This window comes from Myotis yumanensis, unplaced genomic scaffold (genome assembly GCF_028538775.1).
Source record: "Myotis yumanensis isolate MYYU_CA2020_CCGP unplaced genomic scaffold, mMyoYum1.0.hap1 SCAF_16, whole genome shotgun sequence".
Lineage (NCBI taxonomy): Eukaryota > Metazoa > Chordata > Mammalia > Chiroptera > Vespertilionidae > Myotis > Myotis yumanensis.
In genome coordinates this window covers 14073070-14090981 of record NW_027223767.1, presented here as the reverse complement: position 1 = coordinate 14090981, position 17912 = coordinate 14073070, and the positions used below count along the sequence as shown (strand labels likewise).

General features: G+C 49.4%; 1 protein-coding gene across 1 annotated transcript; it reads left to right on the top strand.

The window, feature by feature from the left end:
• Window positions 1-4782: 4782 nt before the first annotated feature.
• On the top strand, window positions 4783-15321 carry LOC138994085 (polyunsaturated fatty acid lipoxygenase ALOX15). Its single transcript, XM_070393730.1, has 14 exons — window positions 4783-4954; window positions 6518-6722; window positions 7034-7115; window positions 7207-7329; window positions 7540-7643; window positions 7826-7986; window positions 8637-8780; window positions 10116-10325; window positions 12208-12294; window positions 12392-12561; window positions 12740-12861; window positions 13475-13575; window positions 13707-13874; window positions 13984-15321. The coding sequence occupies exons 1-14, from the start codon at window positions 4820-4822 to the stop codon at window positions 14161-14163; spliced, it is 1992 nt and encodes a 663-aa protein (XP_070249831.1). The 5' UTR covers window positions 4783-4819; the 3' UTR covers window positions 14164-15321.
• Window positions 15322-17912: the final 2591 nt, after the last annotated feature.

Here is a 17912-nt window from a genome sequence, read left to right as displayed (position 1 = left end):
CTCGATGCCTGGTGGAGGAGGGGGGGGCGGTGCAGGAGACAGCCAATCAATGATGTTTCTTTCTCTCTCTCCTCCTCTCCCTCTGTAAAAAAAAAAGAAAAAGAAGAAAAAAGAAGACTGGGTCTCATGCTGCCTTTAATCAGAGGACCACACAGGTTGGAGCCTGGAGAGGAACCTGTTGGGTTTAGATTTTGCCTCTACCTGGCCAATTGAATGTCCTTCAGCAAGACACTTAAATTCTGGGTCTCAATCTCCTCACTTGAAAGGATGAGATTGTTATGGACGGTAAACAAAAGTCACAGGAAATCGTCTCTGCAGCATGAAATATCTTCTATGTCCCTTTCAGGCCTTAAAGAATTGCTAACTTTCATTGATGACTGAGAACGAACAGGATAGGTGTTCTGGATGTCCAGTTGGGGATTTCTCATCCATGCTCTCTGGTCCTGGGTGGTGCAGCACCAGCCTGGCTCCAGGTTCCCAGGGACTGTGGGGAGGGAGTTGGGGTCGCCCGGGACAGGATCTGGGCTGCCTGTACTTCTGGAGGCCAAGCACAGGCCCTGGGGTGGCAGGGCCGTCAAGTCCTCGGTCGCCTCCATGTGGTCACAAGCAGAGAGTAGACTGGGCCTGCTGAGCAGGCCCAGGATGTGCAGGCATGGAGGGCGCAGGCTAGTGTCAGCCACGATGGTTCGATCTTCACCTTGATCTTCACTGAGTAGGAGGACTCAGCTAGGCTTTTCTGGAGAGCAAGGGAGGTCTATTTGTATTTTTTAAATATTGAATTTACTAAACACATATCTATGAATAGAACTTTAATAAATAAATATTAATATTTAATCAGTGATTGCAAACGTTATCAATTTCCTTAAACAATATCAACTGCAATTGCAAATTTAATATGATAATTATTTGAATACACTTTAAACACTACACAAAACCAAACCAAATACAATATATAAACATAAATAAACATTATAAACACATATGTACTGTCATTACAATTAAATTTATTTTAAGACACCAACACCGTAGACTTAATTCATTACTTCATTGTTTTCTACTTGCTATTGTTTTTCTCTGGGAAGGAGATACTTTCTTAAGGTTGCTCAAATACATCTTTTGATGTTTTCTTGGTGTTACTGAAAATTTGTTGGACTCCCTGCACCCCCAAAGAATATTGCCTCAGGACCTCATATACACCTGGCTACAGAATTCTTCTCAGCAGGTTGATCCATGCTTCAGGCTCTCAAGCTTGTTGTATCTCCCAAAGAGTTATCTTTGTTCCAGTAAAACTTATCCTGTTACCCTATTAAGTCTTTTGATGTTTGTGTCTTCTACTATATTTGTAGTTTCTGCATCTATAATGATGTATGCCTTTGGTTTCACTTGAGCAGAGTTATGGAACCCCTTGTTCTGTCATTATGATATAGTGACTTACCTTGTTAGCGTTACTTTAAAATTATCCATGTGCTAGTAATGACATATGGTTAAGGGGTGGTCTAGTAGATTCATCTTCTGGGAGAGAGGATTGTGTTTGTGCCCATCTTTGGACATTTGGCTCACCCAGCATCTCAGGACCCTCTTTCTCCTTGATCATGGAGTATGAGCAATGGTGGTTAACTAGTTGAACTTTTTTTTACCTGGTTATCATGTGTATGTAGCCACATGTACTGATCTTGGGACACTTCCTATTTTTTTGGGACTATTAGCTCACACACAATTTTATGTTTTCATTCTTTTCCATTGACAGTGAAAACAAGCACATATCTGTTCATTATAAACATACTAGAGGCCCGGTGCATGAAAATTCATGCACTGGAGGGGTTGTCCCTCAGCCTGGCCTGCCCCCTCTCACAGTTTGGGAGCCCTCAGGGGCAGGAGGTGACCCAGTGATCGGAGGAAGGCGAAGCCCCCATCACACCTCTGCTGCTGCCACTGCTGGCAGCACAAGCCTCAGTTGGCACTGGTTACCTCAGCCTCAGGCAGCCCTGGATGGCTGGGCAGCTGCCATCTGAGGCTTGCCTGCTCCTTGGGCCTGGCCTGGGTGGCTGGACAACCAACATCTGAGGCTTTCCTGTGCCTTGGGCTGGCCCTAAGTGGCTGGGCAGCTGACATCTGAGGCTTGCCTGTGCCTCAGGCCAGCCCTGGGCGCCTGGGGGGCTGAGGGCAGGTCCAGCTGGACCGTGCACCTGCCACCCCCCTGGCTGAGCTGAAAGGACTGGGGGACTCCGGCGGGGCTGAAGGGACTGGGTGCCGACATCTTGTGGCTATGGGCGCCACCATCTTTGTGATGACATGACAGCCAATTTGTATATTACTTCTTTATAAGATAGGATATGTACTTAGAAGAAACACACATACTCATAATTAGTAATATTCACTTTTCTATAAAACTTTAAAAACTTAAAAAAATCCTCTCTTTGTCACATCTACTGTGAGGATGAAGACCATTCTCAGCAATCATTCTGTGGACATCCCAGAAAATGTGGACATCACTCTGAAGGAATGTGCTTTGTGGAGAAGTAGAAAGGAACTGGCCACATGATCTGTAGTCATGTACAGAACATGATCAAGGGTGTTACACTGGACTTCCCTTACAAGATGAGGTCTTTGTATGCTCACTTCCCCATCAACGCACATGGTTATTCAGGAGAATGGTTCTTCTGTTGAAATTAGAAATTTCTTTGGCAAAAAATACACCCACAGAGTTTGGATGAGGTCAGGTGTTGCTTGTTCAGTATCTCAAGCCCAGAAAGATGAGTTGATTCTTGAAGGAAATGACATTGAACTTGTATCAAATCCAGCTGCTTTGATTCAGCAAGCCACAACAGTTAAAACAAGGATATCAGAAAGTTTTGGATGGCATCTATGTTTCTGAAAAAGGAACAGTTCAGCAGGCTGATGAATGAGTAGGATCTAAGTTGTCCAACTATAGAAACACCAAGATGCCAAATGATTTGTCACACTTATTTGTGATATTTAAAGATGCAATGAAAGCCTCACATTAAATTTAAAGAAAGTTAAAACATCCTAATATAATCACTCTTATACTTTTTGGGTGACAGTTTACAGTAACTTTTCTTCGTAATGTTATCGTGAAGTTAGGCCTTTTACAAACTAATTGTAACAGACACTCTTGGTGCCTAACTCCCAGTCTCTCATCCTTTTCTTGCTTATTGGTGGGGCCCCAAATATGTTTGTGTCTCCATCTTTCCTCATGTAATTCAGGGAAAAATCCTGGCAAGGTTAGGATGCTCAAGGTGATTTCATTTCCTTTGCCTATTTGAAGGACCTGGGTTTGGTGTCCAGTTTTGGCCAAAAATAGGTAAGGGGCAGCTGCTGGGTGGTTTCTGGGAAAGATTCCCCTGCTCTTAAAAAGAGAGGCACAGGAGGAAATGGCTCTTCTTTTCCAAATGGATGTTGCTATGTATTTATGGGATTATTGAGGAGGCAGCAGGCATTTTGCTAAGGAGGTAATTTATTGAGGAGCTAACTCATGAAGGATGGAAAGACAGAAAAACAAATCCTGGCTTCCTTTTTTTTTTTAACTTAATTTTTATATTAATTCATTAATATATTTTTAGAAAGAGGGGAAGGGAGAGGGATAGAGAGATTAGCTGAATCCTGCGTGATCCCTACTGGGAATTGTGCCTGACCGGGAATCAAACAGGGGACCTCTTGGTTCATGGGTTGACGCTCAACCACTGAGCTATACCAACTGGGCAAACCTTGGCTTCTTAATGATGCTGTTGAGCCATGGAGCCAACAACCCTAGAGCCAATCTATCCTATGGGCTTCTTCTTTTCTGCAATAATAACTTTTCCTTATTGTTTGAGCCATTTTGAAATGATTTTTTTTGGTTAACTGCAACTAATTAATTGATTTTTGGGTTATTAACAAATACATTTATCTATTTCAAGCAACCCTATTTATTATTTAGTCTTTGCTTCTCAAAAAGTCACAACATAGCCAGTGGGGGCCCCTCAAATTGGACATCTTGCCCTATCAGAACTGTTTGTGACTTTCTTGAGAGCAAAGAACTTACACGCATATATGCACAACCCATGGACAGACAATAGTGCAGGGAAGGCCTGGGGAGGGGGCAGGAGCGGGGTGGAAGGGGGTCAATGGGGGAAAAAGGAACATCTGTAATACTTTCAATAATAAATGTAAATGAAAAAAAAGTTTGAATTTTCATCCTGCAGGCAACAGAGAGGCGGGGACTTGTAAGCTAGAAAGGAATGAGCCCCAGAGCCTTGCACAGGGAATGGACACAAGTGTTCCAACTTGGTTAAATTAATTTGGTGGCCTGATTGCACCTTCCTCAACTGCAGACCAGGCCTCCTTGGTTCCTCATCCACCCCACAACCTTAAGCATGACCATTGGCGGGGGTGAACCAACCTGTGAGGCCAGCAAGTGTGTGTGTGTGTGTGTGTGTGTGTGTGTGTGTGTGTGTGTCTATGTGTTTAGATGGAGGGGACTTCCCAGCTACACTCCATCTGCCTGCTGGGAGAGGCGTCAATTTCTTCTTCCTGCATGTTTTCGCCCAAATCCTCTCTGCTTCCTCATTCCATCTTCCTCCCACAAAGATAAGGGTCTGCACCCGAAACCCGCCTAGACCCCGCCTTCCTGAGCTGGGGCCGAGTTCTGGGCTGCCCAGAGCTTGTGGCCAGGCCGGGTTGGTTGGAGACCTGCCATCCATCCACACCCTGCAAGTCTGCAATGTCAAAACAAGGCTTTAGGGGGCGGGGTCTTGAGCCCTTTTATTAGGCACCTCCACTCCTCTTCCCCCTCAGAAGGCACGAAACGTCTTTGTGGAAGATGGGTGTCTACCGCATCCGCGTGTCCACGGGGTCCTCGCTCTTCGCGGGCTCCAACAACCAGGTGCAGCTGTGGCTGGTGGGCCAGCACGGGGAAGCCGAGCTCCGGGAGCGCCTGCGGCCGGCGCGGGGCAAGGTGAGCTGCGGGAGCTGGTCCCCAGCCCAGGGGACGTCACATTCCTGGGAAAAGAGGCGCTGGGCAGAGCGTGGCGCACAGCAGGCGCTCAATAAATGTCCGGGCCGTCTGGGATGGGGAGGATGCTCCAGCCCGCCCTCCTGCATAGAGCACTCTCTCTTTTTGCAGAGATCATGAAGGGGCTGCGTGTTTCTGGTTTCCTCGATTTTATTTCGAGAGGGGAGAGAGAGATAAATAGAGAGAGAGGAAGAGAGAGGGAGAGGAAGAGACAAAGAGAGAGAGAGATTGATTTTGTTCCACTTACTTATGCGTGATCGAGTCTTGTATGTGTCCTGACCGGGGATGAACCTGACTTGGGGTATCAGGACACGCTCTAACCACTGAGATACCTGGCCCGGGAAGTTTTCTCCAGTCTGAAACCCTATTTCAAACCTCTTCCACCGAGGCAGGGCATGGGGGGTGAGGGTGGGGGGAGGAGAGAAACGAAGAGCTGAATTTCCTGGCCCCGTCCCCTCTCTCATCACATCTACCTGGTTCGCCCCGGGCTCCTGTTACTTTTTCTTCCCCATTTCCCGTCGCCGTTGCCCACCCAGCTCTTTCCAGGACCCCCAGATCCGGATGCCTGTCCCGCGGACGCCTCAAAGGAACCTGCCCAAGCGAGATCCTCCGCTTTCCCACCCCCACCCCACCCCCCACCCTCCAGGGGTCCCGCGAGCGTCCAGCTCTGTTCGCCTCCAACCAAGAATCCAGCGCTGTCAATTCTGCCTCCTGGACATTCCGGCTTCCGCCCGACCCGCCCCCAACCATCAGTGTCCCCTTGAGCCTACGTGGCCACCTTCAGCTTCTTCACTAACCCCCCCCCCCCCCCCGCCCCCACTCCACCCCCGGCTGCTTCCTCTCCTGCCCTTCCAAGCCCTTCCGCAGTCAGATCGACGTCTTCCAAATACACCCCCACCTCTAACACGCCCCTCCCCACAAACATTTGAATGGCTTCTGCCGGTTCTCAGGACCGAATTCTTGGATTACCCTTCGAGACTGTTCACTGTCTATTCACGCTCATCTCCCACGCTCTCTGTGCTGGGCACAGCCTCCGCGCTCTCGCTTCCTCTCCCTGGCACGCATTTCCCCAACCTCCCCCCGCTCTCACTTTCCCTGGTTAAACCCCCCACATCTAGAGGTCTCCGCTCACACCGAGCGGAGGGGCGCTGGGGTCTCTCGGCTGCAAGTGTCTGGTCAACAGTGTATCTCCCCGCGCAACGGTGCGCTTGCCCGCGGCGGTGCCCAGCGCCCAGCTCAGCCCTCGGTAGTATCAGTGACTACGAGGAGGAAAGAGGGCAGGAAGGAGTGAACCTTCCCTCCTCCGCCTCACCCGCGCTGAAGAACTCCACGGCCCATAATGGGGACGTGGGAACACCTGGTCGGCGCGCCCCCCTTTCTCTTTTTGGCTCCTTTGGCACCGCTTCCCAGAGGCCCAGCAGAAGGGCCTGGGCGGGGAGCTGGGCTCAGTTCAGTCCCCACTCCCGGCGATCGCCATGGATGCTGAGCCCCTTGTGTTGCCTGCAGGAGACGGAGTTCCAGGCGGACGTGAAGGAGTACCTGGGGCCGCTGCTGTTCCTGAAAATGCGCAAAAGGCACTTCCTGCAGGATGACGCCTGGTTCTGCAACTGGATCTCCGTGCAGGGCCCTGGGGCCGGAGGGGACGAGTTCAGGTTCCCGTGCTACCGCTGGGTGGAGGGCAATGGAGTCCTGACCCTCCCCGAGGGCACAGGTGAGCGCAGGGTGGGGTGTGAGGAGGCCTCCGGGGCCCAAGAGAGGCTGGGGCTGGGGGAGAAGGGGGAACAGGGTGTGAGGGCAGGACCCGGAGGGCTGGGTCTCTTTCCTTTGGGAAGTTGTGGAATGCTGGAGTTGGCACGCAGGCTGGGGAGGGGCGTGATGCTGAAGGGTCACCCCTCCCCGGCAAGGGTGGGCTGAGAGGTACCCCTGGCAGGGACAGGGGAGGCGGGGAGAGGCTCTCGGGAGAGGCTCTCAGGGGAAGCCTCATCGTCCATGCCCTTGTCTGCGCCCTCCTTCCTCCTCTAGGCCGCACGTTGGTAGAGGACCCTCAAGGCCTGTTCAAGAAACACCGGGAGGAGGAGCTGGAAGAGAGAAGGAAGCTGTACCGGTTAGCCTTATCCCGCCCTGACCCCTCCTGACCTGGCAGTGAGTCCTGGCCCTTCTGGGCATCAATGCCTGATTTCATTTCTGCACCACAGATGGGGTAACTGGAAGGATGGGCTGATCCTGAATGTGGCTGCGGCCAATTTATGTGACCTCCCGCCAGATGAGAGGTTTCTGGAGGACAAGAGAACTGACTTTGAGACTTCACTGGCCAAGGGGTGAGAGCAGTGCCAGTTACCTATCTTCTTTTATCATGTTTCCTTTTTTTTTTTTTTTTAATGAACCTGGAGGAGAGGGAGGCATCCTGGTCCAGGGACTCCTATGAGCTGAACAGGGACAGGGCTGGATTAGCCCAAGGGGGGTGCTGATAGTTACAATGTGTGATTTTGAGACTAATTTTCAAACCCTTCGCCTATCCTTACCTGAAGGCTGGCCAAATTAGCCATCAAAGACTCTCTAAACATTCTTGCTTGCTGGAATGATCTGGATGACTTCAACAAGATCTTCTGGTGTGACCACAGCAAGTTGGCTGGTCAGTATCCCTATCCCAGTACTTCTCCCAGGATCCTTACCACCCAATCGAGGGAACCAGGGCTGGGATACCTGAGGTCTGGGTCCCTCTGGTGGGCTGGGGGCAAGAGGGAATGGTTTGGTGGGGGATAGAAGAACCAGGAGATCTGATCTCACAACCTGCTCCACAACTGCCACCCTCAGAGAAGGTGCGGGACTCCTGGAAGGAGGATGCCTTCTTTGGGTACCAGTTTCTCAATGGCGCCAACCCCATGCTGCTAAGGCGCTCCAGTCGCCTTCCTGCCCGCCTGGTGTTCCCTTCTGGGATGGAGGAGGTGCAGGCCCAGCTGGAGCAGGAGCTGCAGGTATGGACATAATGGCCCAAAGGAGGCCACACAGTGAAATGGGAGTGTGGTCAGTGTTTATGCTGCTCTGGGCCCCACTATGAGCCCAATTTGCCCCCAGATGCAAGAGGGGATTCTACAGGGGAAATCTTGAGTGATCCTGGAGGTGTGCAACCGCATGGCCTTCCTCCTCGACTGAGAAGAGCATATTGTGGAGGAAAAGTGTGTGATGGGTGATAGATGCAATCAAACTGAAGAAATAACTGGGCCTCGGTGCTAAGGATTTGGGGGAGTGTGTAGCAAGAGAATGAGATCAGGGGTGGGCTTATTAATCAGGAGTCAACATGGATCAATTGATGGGTTGTGCAGAGAAAATTCATGGATTATAGGGTGAGACAGACTTGGGTTTGAACCCTGGCTGTGCTGTTTATAAACTGTGTGACTTCAGGCAAGTTACCTCTCCTCTTTTATCATGTTTCCTTTTTTTATAAACCTGGAGTTAATTCAAGTGCTTGTAAGACTTATGTGAAGCCATAGCATGTGATTCATTGCCTGTTACAAAGTAGGTGATGGGGATAAGTTAGTTTCCTTCTTGTTCTTCTTCCTTTGGGGAATCAGGGTGGGAAGAAGATACCTTATACTGATAGCCCTCGCCCTGTGTCCCCACCCAGGGAGGCACGCTGTTTGAAGCCGACTTCTCCCTGCTGGATGGGATCAAGGCTAACGTCATCCTATGTAGCCAGCAATACTTGGCTGCCCCTCTGGTCATGCTCAAACTGCAGCCTGATGGGAAACTCTTGCCCATGGTCATCCAGGTGAGAGGACCCAGGATTTCTGTTCCCCCATTGTTGGCCCTCTCAGCTCAGCCCTTCACGGAAATTCACTAAGGACTCACCTGTGCTAAAGCTGTGGGGGTGGCAGTAAAGGAGGCAATGGGCAAAGGCAGAAAGGTGGGGTCTAGCTGGAGAGAGAGAGACTGGGAAAATCTAAATATGCTCCAGTACCGAGGAAGTACCTGAGGATGGAGATAGTGTGGGAGGGGTCATGAGAGGTGGGGTGGGCATGAGCCTTGGAGAAGGAGCAGGACCTCCTCCCAGGGGAAGATGGGTTGGGCAGAGATGGGGTGTGCAGAGTGTGAGAAGTTAGATTGTCAGTGGACAATTGGGCTGGCGTGCTGGGGGGTAATGTGAGGTGAGAGGGCCCAGACTGTAGCGGGTGGTGGATGCCAAATCAAGGAGTATGAAGACAAGAAGCTGGTGTAGGCTGTTGTGAAACATGCTAGATCCGGAGATAAGGGTGACATGTTACAACCATTGCCCAAGATGGGGGTAATGGACTCAGTTGTGGGGAATAGCTGTGGAGGTGCAGAGGAAAGCTAGATGGGCATGCAGAGGAAAATTAAACTGGCCTGGAAAGAGAAAAGGAAGAGTTAGGCAAGACAGCTGCAGAAATAGGACAAATAAAGAGAAAACAATGCTCAGGTGGGCTTTTGTCTGGCCAGTTATGAGGTCACTAGAGGCCAGATGCACGAAACTGTGCAAGAGTTGGCCTTTCTTCCCTCGGCTGCCGGCAGCGGCTCCCCTCTGTCACCAGGGATCCGGGCTTCCCTCCAGCCGCCACCAGGCACCCAGGACCCGGGCTTCTCTTGCAGCCCCTGCTTCGGAAGATCATCCGGAAGGACATCCGGTCTAATTAGCATATTACCCTTTTATTATTATAGATGGGGAGACAAACAAATTGTTACATCTAGCCAGTGACTAGCTGAGAACTGGAGACTTAATCAGCTGAATAGGGGTGGTGTTGAAAGATTAGAGAGAAGCTGAACTTTCTGAAAAAGTGTGGGATAAAGGAAGCAGAGGGTTTGAATCGTGTCCACACTGAGGGGAGTGAAAGGGCAAGTGGAGGCCAGGAAGTCGGTAGAAGAGGAGCTTGTGCGGAAGGCCGGGCAGAGCAGCATGTACATTGTTAATGCACTGAGTGGGTAGGAAAGTCAGGAGAAGGAATAGTGGCTGCTGGGAGTAGCAGCAGTGAGGTGGAGAAAGCTAAGCAAATTTGAGGAAGAAGGGAGTGGTTAAATATGCAAAAGGCGGGGAATCTGCTGGGCACCTGGCCACTCATCCTCTTTCCCCCACACTCTATCCTCTCTCCAGCTCCAATTGCCAAGCATGGGATCCCCACCACCACCACTTTTCCTGCCCACGGACCCTCCAATGGCCTGGCTCCTGGCCAAATGCTGGGTCCGCAGCTCTGACTTCCAGCTTCACGAGCTTCTCTCTCATCTTCTGAGGGGACATTTGATGGCTGAGGTTATCGCTATGGCCACCATGAGATGCCTTCCATCGATACACCCTATCTTCAAGGTAATACCTTATCCCCTTCTCTCCTGCCTGCCTCTCTGCCCCATGGCACAGTCCCACCTCTGAAGCCACCCTCTCTGTGGAATCTCAGGGTGTGGGGAAAAGCCAACCAATGAGAGACAAGAGAGCAAGAGAGTGAGGTGGCTTGCTCTGCATTTTCAACAGGTGACATCACCTCCCAAGGAGGTGGAAATGATTCATTGGCAAGGTGGGAGGTGAGGGGGTAAGAGGTCAGAAGTCTTACTCTTTTTATGTATAAAGCACAGATAGATGAACATACAGTATATAGACAGTGCACACAAATGACTGAGGATTCCATGGCAAAAGGGAAGACCAAGCAAATAACATAGAAGACTTTTCCAGCCAGTTTTGACCTGTGCTAAAATAGCAACACACAGGCCAGTTAGACAGGCTCAGGTCCACAACAGTGGCCTGTTTTTTTTTTTAAACAGACAATTTGAACTGAGTATTTACCCATTAACTTTTCTTCTTGGGCACCTCCAATGGGGCAAGAACCATTCTTTTTTTTTTTTTCTTTTCGTAAAATATTTTTTATTGATTTCAGAGAGGAAGGGAGAGGGATAGAGAGATAGAATCATCAATGATGAGAGAGAATCATTGATCGGCTGCCTCCTGCCCGCCCCCTACTGGGGATTGAGCCTACAACCCAGGCATGTGCCCTTGGCCGGAACCGAACCTGGGACCCTTCAATCCATAGGCCGATGCTATATCCACTGAGCCAAAGCAGCTAGGGCACAAGAACCATTGTAGATGATTGTGCTAAGCCAGACAGAGGTCCTGATCTTTGGGGATTTTCATTTCCATTTCGGGCTACCAGACAATAAAGACTGTATTATGTATGACAGATCAGCGGTGATAAGTACAATGCAGAGAATCCAAGCAGAGCGATGTGATGTGGAGTTCAGACTGAGTGGCCAGGAAAGGCTCCCTTGTTGAGACGGCATAGAGAATGAGGCTCTGAGGAGCCGGCCTTGAGATGATCAAGGTGCACATTGTTCTGTGCAGAGGGAACAGCTGAGAACAGTGCAGGGGTCCCAAGGCAGGAGCAAGCATGGCCTGTTTGAAGAACAGAAAGGAGGTGAGTGTAATGGCCAAAAGGGAGGAGAGAGGAGAGGAAGTTCTGCAGGTAGGCGGGGTAGAGCATGCATTCCAATGGAGGCAATTAGACCCCGACCAGGGGGTGAAAGTGGGTCCTAGAACCATGGAAAACTTCTAGGGTGCAAAAACTTAGAATATTTTATGTATAAAGCACATATATACAGCTCTAGCCGGTTTGGCTCAGTGGATAGAGCGTTGGCCTATGCACTAAAGGGTCCCAGGTTTAGTCAGTTCTGGTTAAGGGCCCATATTGGGGTTGTGGGCTTGATCCCTAGTAGGGGGCGTGCAGGAGGCAGCCGATCAATGATTCTTTCTCATCATTGATGTTTCTATCTCTCTCTCCCTCTCCCTTCCTCTCCGAAGTCAATAAAAAAATAAATAAAGGGCACACACATATACATATAGTACATAACAGATACAGTATAGTGTAGCATTACAATTTCCTGGGGGCGGGGAGAGGAAACACTATCTGAAGAGGTTCTGTAGAGGAGTGATAGTGAAAAAAGGTTGAGAAACATTGAACTTGAACAGTCTTATATGAAAAGAAAAGGAGAATGATTTCTTCCATTATCATACAGCCATAAGTCAATGGTTTGTGGAATGAATTACAATTTGACTGAACACTCTTGGTGTCGAGGGACCACCGAACTTCATGTCTCTGCTTTTCCTGAAGACTGGGCACCTTTCCTGTTCTTCAGCTCCAATTTCCCGCAGGGACTTGCCTCAGGTCTCTCCTGACTAGTTCTTCCCTGCTCTCTTCCTCCAGCTGATAATCCCCCACCTGCGATACACCATGGAAATTAATGTGCGGGCCAGGAATGGGCTGGTCTCCGACATGGGCATTTTTGACCAGGTAGGAAGAGAGAAGGGGGTTCCTGGAGTTCATGCTCCCTCTGGCTCTGGCCTCTGGCAGGTGGAGTTGCCTGACCCTGCCCATCCTTGCTTCTCAGGTGGTGAGCACCGGTGGGGGAGGCCACGTGGAGCTGCTTAAGCGCGCTAGAGCCTCTTTAACCTATAGATCATTCTGTCCCCCTGATGACCTGTCTGACCGGGGGCTTCTGGGAGTCAAGTCCTCTTACTATGCTCAGGATGCTCTGCGGCTGTGGGAAATCATGTATCGGTGAGGCAAGGGGAAGGCAGGGCTTGGGGGGAGGGTGGGCGGTCAGGGAGTGGCTTGAGAGAACAGGTGATCTGTGTTGGAGGGCTGGGTGCCCTGACCGGGCCATGTGGGCAAGGAGCAGAGGGCCTGGAGCTCCCTGTCAGCTTCAGCTCTCTTGGCCCAACCCCTTGGCTGACAGCTATGTGGAGGGAATTGTGAGTCTTCACTATAAGACGGACAAAGCGGTGAAAGAGGACCTTGAACTGCAGACCTGGTGTCGAGAGATCACTGAGATTGGCCTGCTAGGGGCCCAGGACCAAGGTGAGTTGAGCCCCTGCCCTGAGACCTCCAGTGTGGAAGATTCCTCCTGGGAACATCCCCAGAACCCCCCCTGCTCCTATGAAACTGTCCAGAAGCATGTCCAACCCCTATTATAATGCCCATGGCCTCTTCATATTCTTATGCAAGAAGAATCCCTCTAGGTCCCAGAGGCAGTGGGACCAGTAGTTGCTCATAAATGCTTAACAACTGGCTCTCTGGGGTCGGCGGCGGGCGGGGGGTGGGGGGGGGTGGGGGGTGGGGTGGGGTGGGGTGGCGGGAAAGCCCTGGTTTGTAGCATTTGCACATTTCCATGGTGTCAATATTTTCACTGTAGCTCCCGGTGTGATGTCAACCAGCTTGCCACATTCCTGAACATTTAACATAACTGACACATGTGAGCCAGTGTGAGCCATACCAGTACCCCACTGAGTAGGGCCCTCCCAGGAGATCTCCCTGTTTCTCCCACCACAACTCATGCTCATGTCAGTTCCCACAATAGTTCCTCAGAGTCCTTGACACCCTTTCTTCCCTCTCGTATTCTCCCTGCTCAGCCTCTCTGAGCTCTGTTTCTGTTCCTTGCCTCCCAGCTTCTAACTCTCCTTGCCTCTTGCAGGATTTCCCATGTCCTTAGAGTCCCGGGACCAGCTTTGCCACTTTGTCACCATGTGCATATTCACCTCCACTGGCCAGCACTCCTCCGTCCACCTGGGCCAGGTACTTGTTATACGGGGGGGCAGTGGGCATTTGCACCTGGAGTGGGGGCGGGGGGTGGGGAGTTGTGTGCAGGTGGCTAAGGGGTTTTTATGTTTAGCAGACTTTGATTCTGGATATCTGCCCCTTCTTAGCTGGATTGGTATGCTTGGGTTCCTAACGCACCCTGCACAATGCGGCAGCCCCCACCGACCACCAAGGATGTGACACTGGAGATGGTGATGGCAACACTGCCCAACTTTCATCAGGCTTCTCTCCAGATGTCCATTACCTGGCAACTGGGCAGACGTCAGCCCATTAGTGTGAGAGCCGGGTGGCCTGGTCCCTGAGGAAGGGGGCAGCTGTGGGGAGGTGTGGTGCTCCAACCTCGGGTTCATAAGGCTCTCAGCGGCTTTTCTCTCTCCATCTCAGGTGGCTCTGGGCCAGCATGAGGAGGAGTATTTTTCAGGCCCTGAGCCCAAGGCTGTGCTGAAGAAGTTCAGGGAGGAGCTGGCTGCCCTGGATAAGGAAATTGAGGTCCGGAATGCAAAGTTGGATATGCCTTACGAGTACCTGCGACCCAGCATAGTGGAAAACAGTGTGGCCATATGAGCACCCCCGGCCTGTGGTTGTCTCAGCATCTCTTCCCCCAACCCACAGCCCCATCCCTTAGAGCTTTCGGTCTTCCGCTCCCAGCCAGGCCCCTTTCTATCTCCACCCACCATAGGGAGTCCCTTTTGCTTTGTGTGTGCCCACAGTGAACACATTGTACTCTAGAGCCACCGCCTCATTTTCCCTTTATTCCTCCCACTTTTCCTATTGTCCTCCCTTCCTCCCTCATCACTGGGTTCTCCCAAAGGGCAGATAGTAGTCACATTTCTATAAACGGTTTCATTGGACGAGGCAATAATACATATTACTCCACATGCTCATAATTTTGAGTTTAACAATAAAAAAGATATTTTAGACTAATGAAAGAAATGAAATTAGATAAAACACTGGCCAAAGAATATACAGGAGGTAATTTTAACTCAGTGGGATTTAACACGCCCTGAAGCCAGACACAACACAGGGCAGACCATGGACACCGCAGTTCTCAAGATTTTCACTTTGTGGCTCACTTAGAAAATGACACGTGGAAGTAAAGTGGTGAAACCCAAGAAGCTGCTCCCAGCTGGAGGGATTTGGCCTTGGGGCGTCTGTCTGAGGGGTCCATACTTATAATCCATTTGTAGTTCACCAGCCGGGAGGCTCCAAATAAAAATAATGAACTGGAAAGATAGCAAAAATCTCATGGTTATTTTAATGAGTGACAACAAAGGAACCAATATTCTCTAACTTCTGTATCTTATTAAATTTTGGAAAAATAAACTTGGAAGTTTCTTTCTTTCTTCCCTCCCCCCAAAGTATTTTTATTGATTTCACAGAGGAAGCTGCCTCCTGCACGCCCCCTACAACTTGGGCATGTGCTGTTGGGCAGAATTGAACCCAGGACCCTTTAATCTGTAGGCCGATGCTCCACTGAGCCAAACCAGCTAGGGCAGAAGTTTGTTTCTTTTCTTTTTTTAAAATTAAATCTTTATTGTTCAGATTATTACAATTGTTCCTCCTTTCCCCCCCCATAGCTCCCCTCCACCCGGTTCCCACCCCACCATCTGTCCTTACCTGTCCCCCACCCCCACTGTCCTCATCCATAGGGGTACGATTTTTGTTCAGTCTCTTCCCGCACCCCCCACACCCCAACCCTCCCCCCCAAAAATAGTCAGTCCACTCCCTTTCTATGCCCCTGATTCTATTATATTCACCATTTATTCTGTTCATCAGATTATTTATTCACTTGACTTTTAGATTCACTTGTTGATAGATGTGTATTTATTGTTCATAATTTGTATCTTTACCTTTTTCTTCTTCTCTTCTTCCTCTTCTTAAAGGATACCTTTCAGCATTTCATATAATACTGGTTTGGTGGTGATGAACTCCTTTAGCTTTTTCTTATCTGTGAAGCTCTTTATCTGACCTACAATTCTGAATGATAGCTTTGCTGGGTAAAGTAATCTTGGTTGTAGGTTCTTGCTATTCATCACTTTGAGTATTTCTTGCCACTCCCTTCTGGCCTGCATAATTTCTCTTGAGAAATCAGCTGACAGTCATATGGGTACTCCCTTGTAGATAACTGTTTTTCTCTTGTTGCTTTTAAGATTCTCTTTGTCTTTTGCTCTTGGCATTTTAATTATGGTGTGTCTTGGTGTGGTCCTCTTTGGATTCCTTTGGTTTGGGGTTCTCTGCGCTTCCTGGACTTGTAAGTCTATTTCTTTCACCAGGTAGGGGAAGTTTTCTGTCATTATTTCTTCAAATAGGTTTTCAATATCTTGCTCACTCTCATCTTCTGGCACCCCCATAATTCAGATGTTGGTATGCTTGAAGTTGTCCCAGAGGCTCCTTACACTATCTTCATATTTTTGGATTCTTTGTTCTTTTTGCTTTTCTGGTTGGGTGTTTTTTGCTTCTTCGTATTTCAAATCTTTGACTTGATTCTTGCAATCCTCTAGTCTGCTGTTGGAACTCTGTGTAATATTCTTTATTTCAGTCAGTGTATGCTTAATTTCTAGTTGGTCCTTTTTCATAATCTTGAGGGTCTCACTAGATTTCTTGAGGGCCTCACTAAATTCATCGGCAGTTCCTAGAAAATTCTTGAAAAACTTAAACCCATGGTTTTGAACTTTATATCCAGTAGTTTGCTTACCTCCATTTCTGTCATTTGTGACCTTTTTCTTTGTCTCCACATTTTGGCTGCTTCCCTGTGTTGATAGAGTGGCTTTCTGTGCAAGGTGTCCTATAGGGCCCAGTGGCTCAGCCTCCCCAATTACCTGAGGTGAACACTCTTGGTGCACCCCTTTGTGTGCTTTGTGCACAGTCTTGTTGTAGTTAAGCCTTGATTGTTGTTGGTACCAGTGGGAGGAATTGACCTCCAGGCCAATTGGCTGTGAGAATCAGCTGTGTCTGCAGTGGGAGAACTTCTGTGCTGGAGACACCCTTCTGGGGCAAGACTTGCTTCAGTGGGGCTTTGGTGCTCACTGAGTCTGCCCCCTGAGTGTGTCCCTTATGGATCTGAGGAGTTGTAATCTGGATGGTCTCACTCTGACCACTGGGTACACTGGCTCTTGGATCTCTAAGGAGGTGCTAATTTAGCCTCTGCCTGAGGCTACCCAGCAGGAGCTATGGAGAAATCAGCAGATTCCTCTTCTTTGTTTGAGGTTTGGAGGTGCCCAGATGATGCCCAGCTGTGAAGCAATGCAATCTGCTGTGGGGCCTTGGACCTTCTTTTGGATGTTCTGGTCTCTCTGACCCAGCTGCAGTTAGTTAGGTAATTTTCAGATTGCAATGGCTAGGCCTTTCATATGCAAAAGCTTCTTCGCACAGCTTGGGTGGGGCCGGGTCTTGTGATCAACAGGGTGGAGCAAGCAGCTCTGGCTGATCCCCAGTCCTACCCTAAGAGGCCCCGCTTCTCAGTGTCTGGGTAATCGCTGCAAGTACCTCTGAGAGAAAGCCGCCCTCGAGTTCCGACTGATGCCAGACAGTCCAGTTTCTCCCCGTATGAGTCTGGATCTCCAGAGACTCACCCGGAACTGGAGTTCAGAGCAGTCGGGAGTTTGAGACTCTCTCCTGATTGAAAAAGACATCACGTCCTCAGTTGCCAGCCCTTTCCGCGTGCACCTCTGTACCTCTGCACTTTACTTCTGCACCTCCTCTGAGTCTCAGTGTGCTTTTCTCTTTCCTTCTAGTTGTAGAATTTCCACTCATCCAGCCTTCCTGTGGTTCTGGATGATGTCCGTTTTGTCTTTTAGTTGTATTTTTGAAGTGGTTGTGCGAGGCAGCAATATCCAGTGTTTACCTATGTGACCATCTTGGTTTCTCCAGAAGTTTGTTCTTAATATGATCATCTGTAGATATGTATTTTTAAACCTTTATTGTTGACAGTATTACAGATGTCCCTCTTTTTCCTTCATTTTCCCCCTCTACCTGGTTCCCGCCCCACCCCAGGCCTTAATCACCTATTGTCTGTGAAATGGATTATTTCCAATTTGTCAATACTACCTTTGCGACCTGGTGAAAAGTCAATTTTTATAATGTGCTTTATGTGCCTGAAAAAATTTATATTCCAGACCACCTGGTATGGCTCAGTGGATAAGTGTTGACCTATGAACCAGGAGGTCACAGTTCAATTTCCAGTCAGGGCACATGCCCCAGTTGCGTGCTCGATCCCCTGTGGGGATGTGAAGGAAGCAGCTGATTGATTATTCTCTCTTATCATTAATGTTTCTATCTCTCTCTCCCTCTCCTTCCTCTCTGAACTCAATAAA

Coding starts and splice junctions, on each gene's coding strand:
- LOC138994085 (XM_070393730.1), top strand. CDS start 4,820: ATGGGTGTCTACCGCATCCGCGTGTCCACGGGGTCCTCGCTCTTCGCG. Junction 7,330..7,539: donor GAGACTTCACTGGCCAAGGG/GTGAGAGCAGTG, acceptor CCTTACCTGAAG/GCTGGCCAAATTAGCCATCA. Junction 12,295..12,391: donor ACATGGGCATTTTTGACCAG/GTAGGAAGAGAG, acceptor CTTGCTTCTCAG/GTGGTGAGCACCGGTGGGGG.